General features: G+C 49.3%; 1 protein-coding gene across 4 annotated transcripts in view; it reads right to left on the bottom strand.

The window, feature by feature from the left end:
- MAMLD1 (mastermind like domain containing 1) overlaps window positions 1-16,080 on the bottom strand; it is a 120,520-nt gene that overhangs the window by 43,792 nt on the left and 60,648 nt on the right. For 3 of the 4 annotated variants that reach the window (XM_053201816.1, XM_027053458.2, XM_053201817.1), the window contains one exon: window positions 15,241-15,399. The exons of the other annotated variant lie outside the window; for it this stretch is intronic. In XM_053201816.1, coding sequence (XP_053057791.1) covers window positions 15,241-15,336 — 96 coding nt within the window. In that variant the 5' untranslated portion in view covers window positions 15,337-15,399. The remainder of the gene's footprint in view (window positions 1-15,240; window positions 15,400-16,080) is intronic. 4 annotated transcript variants of the gene reach the window in all.

Here is a 16,080-nt window from a genome sequence, read left to right as displayed (position 1 = left end):
TATGACAGCAAACTATTGGTTCCAGCTACCATCGGCTCCTCTTTCCTCAGGCCATGTATTGTGCATGATCCTGCCCACTTGCTGTTTGTTTTTTTTTTTTTTTTTTTTTTTTACAATAAGTAAATCAGAAAGAAAATAAATAAATCATTGGATGGTAGCAGGATTTCTAGAGACCACATCTCAACCTTCTCTTTTTACAGAAAACAGAATGAGATGTGATTTGCTTGTGGTGGACACAGCTAATTAGTGGACGATGACAACACTAGACCCCAGGTGTCCCCACTCCCAGCCTGAGCCCTCACAGGCCCTTTGGTGGCAGGAGGTGGGGCAGGGAGGGGAAGTGAGGGAGGTTCCCTGGTGTCTTTTAGAAAGGAATGACCATCTCCATCCCCAAATGCCTGCAGAGTCCCATTTCATAGGCAGGCAGACACAGCCACCGATGGGTCCCCAAAACCTTATGAAAATTCACTAAACTGCATTTAAAAGCATGTGATGGCTTCCCCACCCCCTAAATAATGAGAAAAGAAAGGCAACCCTTCTGATAAGGGCCAAGTTCAGCTCTGAACTCAATATTATTTCTGGTTCTGTCTGGATAAAAAGAGCAAGGATTTCTTGGGAAAGGTCTAGATTATAAGAGTACAGTCCAGGCTCATAAAATGGGCATAAGAATAAAGAATATAATATATGTGTATGTGTATACATTATAAATATATACGCAGGTAAAATACATAAATATATTACGCTTCCCAAAGAAACCTGGCAGGCTGGTATGAACACTTAATTTTGGAAACTGTAGCTAGAGGTTTAACATGGACACGGTTCCTGTTGGGTAAGTTCATAGGAGGCCAAAAGCGTCTAGGAGAGATCAGTTCAGGGAGCCTCATTTCCCTCCGGAGGTCGCTGGGCACATGGGGCCTGAGCAAAATTGTCAAAAAGGTGGAAATGGCCTGTGGCTTATTAGTCTCCCCCTTTCTCCCCCACTGGTGCCTCCTCCAGGTCAGCTTAGGCCAGTCCGCTTGCTGGTTCTCTCAGTCTCTCTCCCAAGTACATCTGTACTCCATCAACATCTTTCTTCAGTACTGTTCCACATTCCCTGAGTTTCTGAGGGCCTGACATTGCCTCACTAGATTGGATTTCAAGCCCTCAAAGACAAGCATGATCCCTAGTACGCTCACTTGGAAGGAAGGAATAAAGCTATCATGCATGGTGGACGTAGCCTCAGAATAGGTAAGACAATGATGCATCAGGATTGGGTTTGCAGGAGCAGAGAGAAGATGGAAGGGAGGGAGGGAGGGATAGAATATGCCCAGATATATTCAGGGGATCAGATGAGTGTCTATGTGTACAGTATAAAGGCCTATATTGGGGGGGCATATATTCCATTTGCATGTTTGTTCTTCAGAAAAACCTCCTCATACACTGAAATGGACCTTCTTGCAGATCAAACAGGATTTTCAGCATTTCCAGAATTGTAAGATATGATGCTTTGGACAACCCCAGGGTAGCTGAGAATGGCAGAGAACCCTGAAAGCCAATTGGCTTCAAGAGGAGTCAGTTGGTCCCAAGCAGGAACCTCTGCTAGTAAGCGGTTTGGAGCGAGAGTCTGATGCTACATATAGGGGATTTATTGGTGCCCCTGGCTTGCCCTGATCCAGCAGAAAGTGCAGCCTCAGCACCTGATGCAGCCGGCGGCAGGCAGGGGTGCAGGACAGAGCCTTGAAGGAGGCACCGAAAGACCTGCATTGAAGTCCTAGCTCCTTCATTTGCTGTGTGACTGTGGGCCAGTCACCACCCCTCTCTGAGCCTCAATATCTTCTGTAAAGTGGGGACTCAGCCTGCACTGTGTGCCTCACGGCATCACTGAAGCATGCACACCAGGAGCAGTAATTGTTACTGATCTCATTCTCCAGGCCCTGGGTCCCCATTCCGCCCCACTGCCCTCCAGCCTCGGCCTCGGCTTGCCCTCTGAGAAAGAAGGACATGCCCACTAGGACTGGATAGAGGATTGGAGGGAGCAGAGGGACGTGAGCAGCCTAGACCTGACAGCCAGCAGTGCTGCCTCCCTCTGCGTGCCACCGCCCCATAGTCTGGGCACTGTCACACTGCCGGTGGCACTCTGCTACCCCAAACTGGGGACTTGTGGCTTTGGCAAGCATCCACCAGACTCATCTAAGCAGCAGCCCCAGCAAATGTAGAAATGAGCAGACCTGGGTGGGTAATTTTCTAGAACTGCATTCTCCCTTTCTCTAGTGTAGACACACTAGTTGGAAGAAGAGTTGGCAAGTCTTAAGAATGGCTCCAAACCTATAGACACATACAGATCCAATGAGCTCATAATTCATATTGCCCCCCTCACCCCGAGAATTGAAATATTCTGTCACTGGACACGGGTTTCTGGAGCGCTACCCTTGCACTCCTAGCTTGCCAGAGCTTCCAGGCTCTTAGAGACAGGCTGGGGCCTCCCACTCATGTTAGGACTGGTGATGCCTGGAGCCAGAGACAGATGCGCCCATGGGCCAGCTTCTCTGACTCTCAGGTTGGTCTTTCTTCACAGGAAGAAAACCTGACCTCGTTTCCTCTGAACACATTCCCATGTAACCTCAATGGTGGGATAAGGATGATCACTCTGGGGAGAAGAGAAAGATGGGGAGAAGAGAAAGTCTCAAACGGTTGGACGAATTTGGCGAGGCTGGCCTACAGATGAAGCAGGTACTGCGTGGGGCTGGAACAGAAACTGAAGGTCGAAGGCAAAGGCCCTGCCTGAGTCCAGACAATCCCATCTGTGCAGGACCCAGGTTAACAAGCTTCATCTGCGTTTCACTGGAATTATGCTGATGAGCCCAGAATCATGCAAAGAAGGGGAACAGTGGAGGCGGAGCCAAGGTTGGAGGCCACACACCTGATGTTGGGAGGCTGCCAGGGCCGCTGGGCAGACCTGGGTCTCTATATGTGAAGAGGGCAGAGGAACCTTCAGAGGTCATTTAAACTGAACCTCCTCACTTCCCTTTGGGCTGTGCTTCTAAAGACCCTGTGGTATGACCTCTCCCAGGTCTCTGCCTCACTTTGGGCTTCACTTTTCCTAGCTGTAAAGTGAATGCCTCCCAGCTTTGGTAAGCTAATGCTGTGACTTTCTTCCTCTACTGCTCCTGTAGGGAAATGATGCATTCTCTTCTCTTTCACCCAAGGGGGCCTCTCTCCCTGGGGCGGGAATAGGCCAAGGACGGCCCAATGGCCCACAAATGCCCTTGCCATACACAGGAAGTGCACATTATTGCCAATTGCAGATACTCTTAAAGAAAGCACAACATCCCCCAACCCAGTGGGGGTCAAATTGTGGTCGTTCCCGAATATCTCTATGTCTTTTTAATAAGGGATTACTTGAACGTGTGTGTGTGTGTGTGTGTGTGTGTGTGTAGACTAGCACTGTAGTCCTGAGAATAGCAGATCTGCTCCAGTTGAATTGAGAAAGGTGGCCTACAATTTTGGTCAAATGAGCCGTGCTTACTTACACATTCTATTAGAAACCTACCAAGTCGCCAGTCACCAGGAAGGCTGCCAGCTCCCCAACCAGCTCAAAGGGCATGTGAAAATCAGTGATGCTGTTTTAAAGCTTGTTCCTAGAGATCTATACAGAAGGACAACTTGGCAATGTGTTATGTCAGTCATCTGGGCCTCTGTCCCCCACCTGCCTGCCCTTAACTGCTTCAACCAGTCACTGGAGGCATTGTCCAACTGAAACTTTGGATATCTCCAGTTGGAATCCAGCACATAGGAAATGAACAAAACTGAAGGGAGGGTGACTGAGCTCACAGAGAACACTATACCAAAGGCACCACAGTGCTTCCAGTTTTCCAGAGGTCGTGAGCTCTTACATTTTGATGGCAAAGCCTCCTGGCAGGAGTCAGGCCTAGCTGCCAGGGAGTGCTTCTGCAACTGGGGCCTGGCATCCCCTCAGCCCTGTAGCTTCAGTCCAGCCTGGTTCACCTGTGGACTCTTAGGTATGGACAGTGTGAAATCATGGTCACAGAGCTGTCATTTCCTGAGGTCTAGGTCATCTCTTGGTCTACCTCATAGCCAAAAGAAATCTCTGTTGAATCCAGGGAGGCAGCTCCTGAGAAAACACTCTGTCTAGAATGCTCGAGAGGTGGAAGGATTCAGAGGTGAGGAAAGAAAGTCCCCACCAGGAGGCTAGGCAGTTTTCATTGAAGCCAAACTTCCCTTCATCCAGAGGCTGACACCAATGGAAAACACCCTCAAGCAGTAACCCACAGACACCCTGTTGAGCCAGTGGGGTCTTGACACCTCTTATGCTGGCAGACTGTTGAGTCTGGTTGTCATGTTGCTAACATCTCTCTGTTGCCCTGGGCTGTGGCTGACCCTGTCCACAGCTCTTCACATCTCTAACCAGAGCACATGCACAGGTGGCTCAGAGCCACCCAGGAAGGTGGGGCACAGCCACACTTGTAGCTCTGGACCCACTTGGTAGGTCCTGCATGCATACCATGAAGCCTCCAGTGAGGCCCCCAATTTGGCTGATGACCATACATTGGATGGGAAGCTCTTATCCCCCCTCCCTTGCTGTCTGGCTCCTGGCTCCCCAGGCCTTCCTTTCACAAGTGTCTCCATATTGGCTGGAACTCTGGATGTGGGTTCCATCAGGCAGTGGTTGTCTCCTTCCTGATGCTTATGGGATTAGGAGTGGGGTCAGCCAGGACACCTCTGGTCTGGGCCCTGATGGGCTGAGTTCTGAGAGGGGGTGTTGGTGCATTTCAGGGATGTGACTTCTGGCAGAGCTAACCCAGGGTAACAACCAGCCACTGATAATCCAAGAACTGGAAACAAGTCCTGGGTCATTTGGAGCTGGAGCAGTTTGAGCTGTATGGAAATCATGCACCCCATTGGGTACTCATGGCTCTCCATCCAGATAACTCTAGAGACTTGTGCTTGTGTACGGGTGAGCACAGCAGCAATATCTTTCCTCATAGCAAGGCCCCATTGGATTCCTGTGGCTGAGTCAGGGCCACGGGGACAGTCCTGGTTTTGTGGGAGGTGCTCCTCCCCATTGCTGGGACACCAACTTGAGTAGTTTAGAAAACAGAATGGTTGCTTATTGTTCAGCACCTCCTCTGTTTGTAGGAACAGATCTCTACATTGTGGGGACTGGCTGATGCTTATAGTTTGGGGGGCCCTCTTCAGGGAAGAGAATATAACCTGAAAAGAACAAAATTAGGGGCATCTGGTGGCTCAGTCAGTAGAGCGTGCGACTCTTGATCTTGGGGTTGTGCATTTGACCCCACGTTGGGTGTAGAGATTACATGAAAAAAAATCTTAAAAAAAAAAGAACAAAATTAGGTGCCAGGCCTTGGAAGGTTTGAAGGGCGAGTCTTAAAGCTTACGCACAAAGTGACCTCACTTCTGCCTGCGCCCCAACAATGGGCTAAGTCAAATGGCAACAGGCTTTCAAACACGGCAGGGATTCCCTTGCCTGAGAAACCCAGCAGCTGTGTAGGTGGGAGAAGAATCCAGAGCCACCTGGTCAGTCTCGTGCATTCTGAAGGTCACATGCTCGGTGAATAAGCACATTTTAGCAGCTGAGTGCCAACTTCTGACTCTAAAATCTACTAACTGTCTGCAGATGTATCAACCCCCGTCAGTAGATTTTAGCACCAGGCTGTTTGAGCTGTGACGCCACAGACACAGAGGCTGGGAGGGGATATGGGATAAGGAGCATCAGGTCAGTCCAGAGACCCTCCCCATGGTTAGGTCCTCTTTTATCCACAGCTTTATCGAGTGACGCATGATTGATAAATAAAAATTGTATGTATTTAGGTTATACAATGAGATATTTTAAATGTACAGTGTGATGATTTAACAGACACATACGCTGTGAAATAATTTAGGTGTTTTTTTTTTTAAACTGAGGTTAAATTCACAGAGCATGAAATGAACCTTTTTTAAATGTACAATTCAGTGGCATTTTGGTCGTTCACAATGCTGTGCAACCAAAATGGGGATAGGAGGGCCCACTTCACACATTTTTATAAGATCACATGAGTTTAGAAATGTAAAGTGAGCATCGTGTCCAGCATGGTGCACATGCCAAATAAATATTCTTTCTGTTTCCACTCTTGAAAATGCAAACACATTCTTGGTGGTCCCAAAATAGCCTTTAACACGGTTTACTCAGCAGCATTTGTCATTCAAGGCAGATCTACATTTACTCACTGGTTGTACTTCTGAACAGCTGTATGCAAGGCTAACTTTTGTAAGCTAAATCATAATAAAATGCAAGAAGACTTTGCCATTGGGAAAAGAAAGAATGTGCCATTGAAAGGAAATCCTTAGTCAAACCTTTTATGAAGTAAAAGATCTTTCATCCAAAGTCACATGCTCTTTAAGGTGTGCACTTGGGGATATAGGCTTTTTTGGGTAATGAATCCTAATTTAATTTTGCCCACAAACTCATGCTGACGTTCCAAAAAGTACACAGCAACAGGAGTGGGTTACATATCGAAAACAATGACAATTCAAAATATTCATTTCTTTCACTGTATATGGAAAGTGTCTGTGATTGCCTCATGGAATATGTCATAGAATCTAAAAATTTCCCCTGCCTCAGTGCGTGTGTGTGTGTGTGTGTGCGTGCGTGTGTGTGCGAGGGTGGTGGTGCCGTGGTATAGATGGCAGTGATGGTGGTGGTAGTGGTAGAGATGGTGGCGATGATGGAGGCAGCAGTGACGTGGTGGTATTGGAGGCAGTGGCAGGGGTGGTAGCGATGGAGGTGGTGGCGGTGGTGGTGGCAGTGGAGGCGGGGGTGGCGGGGGTGCTGCAGATCTGGGGGTAACCCTAAGGATACCTCCTCCTTGCTCTACATCTCTGTCAGAAGCTCCACGAGCTGGGCCAGAGGAAGAAGACTCTCTGAATTAGCAAAACCCTCAAAATGGTCTCATTGCAGTCATTTCTAATTCTCTTTTTCTCATCCAGAAAGCAAACTGAATTACTGGTGAAAACGCAGGAGATTTTTGTTTGTTAAAATGCTGCCGATAAAGTAATTTTATGTCAGATTTAACTACAGGAAAGGGCAAGGCATTTCTCAGTTCCTTAGCTGTCATGTGGCTAAAATAAATAGGATGGACAGCAGTTAGCCCCCGTACACTTAGCTCTTTGAAGCCATATATTCAGAAAGCAGATGTTGGGTGTTGGTGTTTGGGGGTTGGCTTCCTGGAGATATTTTATATTGGCCAAGCTCATTGTTCTAAACCCCAAAGGCTTGACTTAAAGGACAAAAAGAGGCAAGAAAACGTTCAGCTTTCTTGACAGTGTCCCATCAGCAGTCCTATCACTAGACAGTGTTAGCGCCAAGGGTCATTCTAGAAAAAGAGGCAGCTAGAGAGAGTGGCACATGGCTTCTGTCCACTAATTGTGCAAATCAAGGCTGTCTAGGGGGTCTCGGGTGAGCACACACCAGAGAGAGAAGTGGTGGGGCAGCCTGAGGAGAAGCTGGAATTCCAGCAGCACAGACAGTAAGTGAGCACAGAGTGAGCGGTGTTCGTCACAGGACTGAAGAAACGGCTACGTGACAAAGGCTAGATGGCTCCCCTTAAAAGGAGACAGTTAAGTGGACATCTAAATGCAGGCCTCCAGGCAGGAGGAAAGAAGTGAGAAGGCCCTGCGGGGAAGCTCCTGGCATGTTCCGGGGCAGGCAGGTGGCCAGCGGGCTTGGTGCACAGTGAGCCAGGGAAGCAGCCGTGTGCTGGCACAGGGCACCACAGAAGGCGGTGGAAAGGTGGTTGTCAGCAGTGGGAATGATCAATTCAGCTTGTTTGTGGAAGACCTCTCTGGACGCTGACGGGACAGGGAGAAATGGACGTTTTGGGAAGAATGGGGAACAGTCACAGAGGCAAGGACTCCAGAGGAGGGAAAAGCTCCAGAGCAGGGGACCGAGCTGGCTGTGGCATAGAAGAGGAAGCAGAACACTCGGGGAGGTGTGAGGGTCTGTGCTTCCTCCCCCAAGCGGTACCCACTTATTAGGAGAAACTGTGGCTTCAGAAAAAATGAACCACAGCCCAGTGACCTAGGTCAGAGGACGGCAAACTTTTTCTGTAAAGGCCCAAACAGTAAATATCTCAGACGTTGCAGGCCCTGTGGTCTCTGTCGCCCTTCTGTAGTAGACAATATGTTAACAGCCGGACGTGTCTGTGTGCTAATAAAACTTTACAAAAACAAGCTCCCGGCTAGATTTAGCCCACGGGCTGGAGTTCGCCACCTCTTGACCTAGAGCCCGAGCTGAGCATTTTCCCCGAGGGACATAAGTTATTTCCAAATTGCCCTCCTTACACTGCAGGGGGCCACGGAGGTCTACCGTTCACAAGAGCGTTATGCGACATTTCCAGAGCTGAAAAGCTTCACGGTTTCTACCATCGCCCAAGTTAGGTGACCATTTCTGAACCGGGCCTGAACTGGGCAATGTAGGCAGCAGTCTCAAATGCCATGTTTCACCTTCACTAATGACAGTGAAAGGAGAGAACACCACCTCCTCCAGGATGCCCGTCTGCCTTGCTCTTCCAGCTTTGGTATACCCTTGAACCATTCACATCTTGTCTATCAGCTTAAAACACCCCTTCTTCCCTCAGGCCTTCATGGGTCTCTATGACAATGCAGCTTCGTCTTCTACCCCTTTCACCCCCAGCCCACTGCTCTGGCCCACCTCCAGGCTGCCATGTTAGGCCTATAGCTCTCTGACAGCAAGGATTGTTTCCTCCTCATCTCTGTACCCCCAGAGCACCTAGCCTTGTGACAGGGCTCAGCTGGCATCTGCAGGTTTGAATGAACCATTGGAGCAAAAGGTTTCCTGCAAATTATCCTGTTCTTTTTGTTTCTAAGCACAAGGCCAAGAGACAACTGCTTTTCAGAAACTGTGATTAAATTCACTAACTGGCCCAGTGACCTTGGACATGTTCCTTCTCCTTTGTGTGCCCTTGGCCTCTTATGTTCAACACAGGGGGTGGACTGAACGATTGCTAAGGGACTTTATGGCGAAGAGGAGCAGTAGCCACTGCTTACTGAGCATTTATTATGTGCCCAGGCCTGAGCCTCGGGTGGGACAGGAGACCTCGGGGTCACAGGGCTGCCTGTGACCGTTGGGGAGCAACTGAACTGTGAGCGTGACCAAACCCCGCAGCACTGGAGGAGACAGACAAAGGCACATTTCTGTGGAAGGGCAGGGTAGCGGGAGAGTGGGAGGTAGTGGCAGTGGTAGCCACATCTGGGCCTTGGGCCTGGGCCCCCAGTGGTCAAGTCCAGTGGCCTGTGGCTCATGTCTGCCTTTCTAACTTTGGTATTTTGGGGTTTGGAGGTCTGGTAAGAAGGGAGGAGCAAGATGAGGAGAGAGAAAAGGCAAGAAGGAAGGGGAGAAGGAAAGGCAAAGGGGAGAAGGGAGGGTATTAAATTATTCTATGTCGACTGCAGAAATCAAAACCTGAACCTCAAACCTCAGAAGCACATGCTTCCCTCGCTCCCCTGTGAGGTCTGGAACTCCGCACCCCAGGGGCAGCTCATGACCCATATATCTGTCTGCAAGCAGAGTTATATTGAGTTCCTAGCTGGGGATTTTCAGCAAAAGCAAGAGGCCTTAGCTGACACAGGCCAGCCCAGGGTTTGGGGGAGCCCCAGGCCCTCATCTCCAGGGCTTGCCCCCAGTTTGCACATATCCTGTGGGGAGTGATGCCTGAGCTTCTGCTCAGCTGGGCCCTTCTACTGCCCCGATCTGGGGCCCAACAGAGTCCACTCTCCTTCCCGGGAAGCTCAACCTCCAGAAACCTGTCACCTTGGGCCTAATGTCAAGGCAGCCAGGGGCGGGGGCCAGGCAGGAGTGCAGACAAGGCAGCACCGAGCCCCCAGATGCCAGCAGAAGCCAGCTGCCAAATGGAACTCGCCTCCCAGCATCCTCTCTTTCAAACAGACTGTGATTTTCAGGTCACCGGCTTGCTGAACTGGGCTGCCCAGGCAGGACCCAGATGCGGAGCCCAGCAGTATCCTGCCGGCTGAGCAGCACCGAGACTTGGTGGAAGACATCAGTCTGGAGGCAAGGCCTCTGCCTGGTGGCCGCCCTGGCTGAATGTCTGAAGCAGGAAAGGGCCCTTCCTGCAGGAGGAGGAGGAGGGGAAAAGGGAGCGAGCAGCTGCGTGCTCCGTGGGGAGGATCCCCAAAATAGAAAGGCGCATACGCACTGCAGGCCTTGACCCAGAATGCTCAGAGCTACAGCACAAATCCAGCTCTTCTCAGTCAGAGAGGCTGCTGATGAGACTGAGGTGTCCTCAGGGGTCCCGTGAGTTTCTACCTGAGCTCCAAGGACACGCCCCCCACTGCCTTCTGAGTCAATGCCAATCTCTGATCATTAGAAAAAAAGTGCAAACAGCAGTAACACCTGGTGGTGTTTAGGCTGTGTTTATATCCACATCTTGATCGTCATCATCCCAGAAACCCTGGTATGGGAAGAGGGTAGATTATCAACCCTATGGTACTGGTGCGGACTGAAGCCCAGACACTCAGGCAAGATCTCACTAAGCGTCAGGTACAGTGACCTACCTGAGGAGCTGGTCCCTGGACCACCTGGTGCCTGGAAATGAGGCCATACACATACCTCCCATCTCCTGGGGCCAGACCTGTACCTGCAACATGCCCACAGCCTGCATGACGCAAGGGACACTGGGCTTCCCCTCCAGGATTCCAAGAAGGCCGTTTGGACAAAGTCCAGATCCTGGCTGGCTGTCCCTACCTCCCTGTAGGGTTTTTAATCAGTCTGGCTCACTGTGTACAAGCTGGGCTGTAGGCAATGCCGGTCAGAAGGTTCCAGGGAACCACCGGGATGAAATAAAGACTCATCCACTCTATTTCTGTTGATGGGCTGTCTCTGCCACTGGAATGAAATCTCCAGGCAGCCTGGGACTCTAATCCACTGCTCTGGCCTGAGTCCCCAGAGTCATGGCCAGCCTACAGAAGACTCTCTCTGGGTTCCTAATCTGGGAATGGGAAACAGCAAAGGAAGAGGACCTTTGGAGTCAGGGCGCCTGGATTTGAGATCTGAGTTTCCAACCTACTGACTGTAACGTTGGGAAAGTCACCATCCTCTCTGAGCCTCAGTCTCTTCATCACTGAAGTGGATATACTAATCGCCCAGTCACAGGAGCAGATGAGCCAATGTATACAAAGTAGGTCACGCAAGAGAGCCACTCCACTCTTCTCTCCTCCCAGTTTCAAGGTAGGATAAGTAGAACTACAGAGTATGACTGATTTGTTCCCACTGCAGAAAGCCTGGGAACAGTCCACTCCTCGACTGGGAACTGCTGGAGCCCGGGGTGTAGCACTGGGTTAGGCACACAGGAGAGACCCTGGAAACGTGGTAGGAGGCCAGAGACAGGCCCCCCCGCTCAAGAGGAAAGGGACATGCTCAAGGTCTCCCGAAGCACTAGTCTGAGGTCTCCTTACAGGGTCCTGTGCTTGTTTTGGAAGGAAAAGCCATGTGCTTCCAAGGACGATGGATATACATCCTGAACCTGATCACATGCCACAGCAGGAAGTGACTAGCCCTCCTCCTCCTGGGTAACATTCCTTGTTACACTTGGGGCTCCTCTCTCCCCCTCACTCAGCCCCACTTGCCTTTAGAGGTGAGAAGCAGAAGGGGTGATGGGTTGGTTTTGGGCAGTCTGTGGGTTTGGAAAGCAGGCTGCACTTGGGGCTACCCACATGAGGACTCTGTGTTGCTCGCCACCTTCTTGATGGGTATCTTTCTGTAAGTCACTGGGTTTCTCAGGCCTTAGTGTCCTCATCCATAAAGAGGGAGAATGGTTGGAAAATTCAGAAGTAATGCCGGGCATGCCAACTCACTGTCACCTATAGCGAGCCATTTAGTATGATTAAATGACAAAACACAGAAGATGAGCAGAGACCACAGTGTCTCCTTCCTTCTCCAACTGTGTGCCCTTGACACCCCCATCTTGTCTGGAGCCGAATGGACTAGGTGGCTGCTCAGAGCTGGGCCATCTTTGCACCTGCAGTGGGTGTCGACTGAGACAGAGATGACATGTGACATGTACTCCGAGTTCTACTTCAATGCAGGCTCCAAAGCACTTCCATCTGCAGTGCTAATGTTTTAGAGATTCTCACACTAGTAATCAGTCAGCCCACCAATCTGGGGGAGGAATGGAGATCTTAACTTCAAAGGGAAGGACCAAACGTTCTGCCTCCTGTTAAAACTCCATATACACTGATGGCAGAGACTGGATGCCTTATTAACCTTGGGTGGATGCCCAAATGTTCAAAAGGTAAAACTCTGCTTTTCTCCGGATCATAAGACTCATTAAGCAATCATGCTCCTGAATGAATGAACAAATACTGAAAAGGTACTTGTGCCGCTGAGATCTCTAATGATGGCTACTGCTGCCTGGTATGTGCTCAGCGCTTTGTGATTTTCAACGTGCTCTATGACTTCGGTCAAGTTGCTTAACCTCCTTGAGCCTCAGTTTCCTGGAGATAGCCTCTTCATCTCAGGGTTAGCCTAAGGATTACAAGAGCTAATGCTCCACAAGTGCCTGGCACCTAGTCAGTGCTCAATTAAATGTGGCTATCCTTACTCCTGGCTCATTTGACTTTTGGCCTCGGGGAGGGCAAAAGATGGACAAGGTCCCAGAGCTATTTAGGAGCAGAAGCAAGACTAGACTCCAGGTGTCCCGAGCCCTGGTCTTAGGCCAAGAATAATCATCACATCAGATGTACGTTTTCCTGCAAGGGGGTTCTCGATTATTCGCATTCCTGGAAAGCCTGGGGCTAATTTAAAAGAATTCTCCTTTGAGGGTGATAGAATTTTATTAACAGATCTTTACTTGAAACATTTTTGTTGTTGTTGCTTTTGTTGTTGTTGACAGTTTGTTTTGGGGGAAAAGACAAGAGAACCAAGTCAGCTGAGTGTCTCAATCAGGTCACCATGGGAAAAAGATGCTTGCAGGATGAGGGAGAGTGGTGTACATGGTTTCCTGCGGCTGGGGGCGGGGGCAGGGTGTCATCGTTGGATGTTAGTAAGCAACGAAAGCAGTGGAGATACAGCTGAGGCAAACCAACAGGCCATTCTGCATTTCATCTGTCTGTCTCTGTCCCTCAGGCCACAAACACCCAGGCTGCTGAGAACCTCAGTGTGTACTGCAGAGCTCCATGTTAGAGCCGGTGTCTTCCCAAGGCTGCAGAGATTTAACAACCAGGAAAACTCAGCTATGCTCAAGCCAAGGACTGCCCTGGCTGCTGGCTGATAGCAACAGCAGTACCTGCTGGGCCAGACTCTATGCTTACCTATCAGGCCCAGCCAAAGGAGTGGGCTCCTTCAATGTCATCACCTTCAGAGGCCGCATGCATCTTCCAAGAAGACACATGTGCTTTTTGTTGCAAACAGGACTCATCTGACAGAGGTGCTTTTGGAGCCTGAGGCATGTTTTTTGGATTCCTTCAACTGGGGCAAATCCTTGGTCTTCTAGGACAGCTTGGAATTTTGGAAACGGTCAGGTTGCTCAGTCAGAGCCAAGGGCAGTGAACAAGGTGTGCCACAGAAGAAGAAGGACTGATTTTGAACAAGTCCAAGGAGTGAGTCTAAAGCAATAAATGTGAGTTTTTGGCAAGGCTTACAAAGGGCTCTAAAAGGCCATCTGCAAAGAGACGCCAAGCCCAGAAATGGCATGAGCAATGGCAACTTCTCCCACGTGAGGGCATGGATGGCTGTTCCAAGGGCCTATTCTAAGGAAAACCCTTTCAGCATTGAGTTTACACTGATGAAAACCAAAGCAGTTACTTACTAGTCATAGTTTTTTTAAAGGGTGTTGGTGGGGCTCATGAGGAGAAGGAGAAGAGGACCCTTGCAAATACAACCCACCCATGGCTCCTAGGAAGAAAAACAGGTGTGAAACAAAGGAGAAATTGAAAGTCACACCCAAATGAATCTGGATTCTGGATGTATTATCATGAGGTTTTCCTTCACTGATTCATTTGTTGATCATAAAAGAGAAGCAAGAAATCTGAGGGGTAATTAGGATGGAGGTTAGAGATTGCCTGCTACAAGATGTCTGACTGAAGGGCTGGCAACTTGGAGGACAGGTGGCTGGCCAAGTGATTGCTCCATGACTGTCATCCCATCTGACTGCCATCTCTGTGAGCTGGAACTCTAGTAATCAAAGTCTGTTAATGTCTATGTACTCAACTGGATACTACATTCTCAATACACTGTTGGTGGTAGACAATGAGGAAAAACAGAGAAGCAAGATTTTGACAATCTTTCCCAACACCTGTGCACATCTCAGAATCCTAAACTAAATAGAAAGCTGACTTACTGAAAGTGGATTGCCCTTGGAATTGGAGAGGCCTGGCCCTCTAGTTATGTGAAATGACGTTACCTCAGAGCCCCAAGCTCCCAGTTCTCTGAACAGGAAGGAAGCAGACCCATGGCTCTATAAGAGCCATTTCCTCTCTGCTCTATTAATTTCAGAGATTAAGTAAGCCACTCCTCTGTGGACCCAATACACTGAGATAACAGCCATTGTGTTTGCTGCAACTCCTACTAATGGAGCTAATCTTGGTAGACTAGTGATGTTGCAGGCTTTTGATGTCAAATTCAACTAACCAGTGGCTCTCATGGTCTCCTCTATCATCCTGGCTCCTAGACCTACCACTGGAAGCCCTAACCCCGAGTTTCAGATATTTGGATGATGTCTGGGCCCCAAGGGGAGAAAGTAGGAATTTGTCAAATGGGTTTTTAAAAGGACACCAGAGCCAGAGAGTTGAATGGGAATCTCATTCTGTTCCCTACTCACTGGCTTCTTGTTCTCAGTGGTACTAGGAAGCTAATGAAATATATCTAGTGCCCATCAGTCCCACATTCCCTGGTTTCTATTAAGAGAAAATGAAGCCTTTTCTTCCCTCTCGCTCTTCCTTTCTTTCTAGCTGAAGGGGTGCAGTGCAGAGATCATTAGACCGGGAATCCAGATGGAGCCTTGGACTATATTTCCTGCTCTTCCAGAAATTCATAAGGGGTAAGGTCAGCTCATCTCCTACATCTTTTCTAGGTCAGATTCTAGTCCCTTACATTTGGGTTGGTTCCCTGCCAACAAATTTGCACAGAGAATTTCAATAACACATCTTACGTTCAAGTTTAAGATTAGAAGCATTCAACACCCCCCTCCCCCCAATAGCCCATTGTCTGACCGATTCCTGGAGCTTTCTGGGCTCCTGACGATTTCCCACCATGGCGAAATGGGGAACCATGCTCTTGATTACAAGCCGACTTTTCCAGTCATCCATTGTTTGACCTGCAATTTTATTCTTGACTCTCCAAGGCGCTTCCCAAACGACCTAGACACAGGGCTTAGGGAGACAAAAAGTACACTGTCTTTCAGATATGAAGATGAGACCATAGACCCCGTGAATCACAGACTTTCACTCTGAGGACAGGTTTGGGTGGAGTCAGCCACATTCCCTTTCATGTCTCTCTCCCCACCCCACCACCCTCATTGAGCCCCTCCCACCCCCAGGGATGAGGGGCACTTCTGTAAAGCAGTTGGCTGGGATGAGATGGCAGTCCCCAGCTATGGGGCAGAGCAGAATTCACTGGAGAGCTGAAGGATGGGTAGAGAAGCAGCCTGATGTAACTAAAATAACACTAGGCTTAAAGGCAGGGAATGTGGCTATTTTGCATGTGTGATAGATATGCAGTGAAATTGAGGGAAAGACTCTTCTGTTCTCTAGCACAATTTTCTTATACTAAAACCATGGTAGGTGGGCCAGGTGACAGCTTATGGCCACTTCTGCTCTACTAGAGTAAGCCCACTCTACCAGAGTATGGCCCACTGAAGGAGCAGCTCCCAACTCTGGCCCCACTAGCACCCAGCCAAGTGATCTGACTAACAGTTTATAGCCTGACTGTCAGTGGAACGAGGCAATGGGTGTTGGAAAGGGCTCATGAAGCCCTGCTGTACTGGTTTATGAAAAAACCAACAAAGCAGGCCGTGATCAGGTCTACCCCAAGGTATGCTCTCCACAACAGAT

Source organism: Acinonyx jubatus, chromosome X, assembly GCF_027475565.1.
Source record: "Acinonyx jubatus isolate Ajub_Pintada_27869175 chromosome X, VMU_Ajub_asm_v1.0, whole genome shotgun sequence".
NCBI classification, from domain to species: Eukaryota; Metazoa; Chordata; class Mammalia; order Carnivora; family Felidae; genus Acinonyx; species Acinonyx jubatus.
This window is presented reverse-complemented; position numbering and strand designations above follow the sequence as displayed.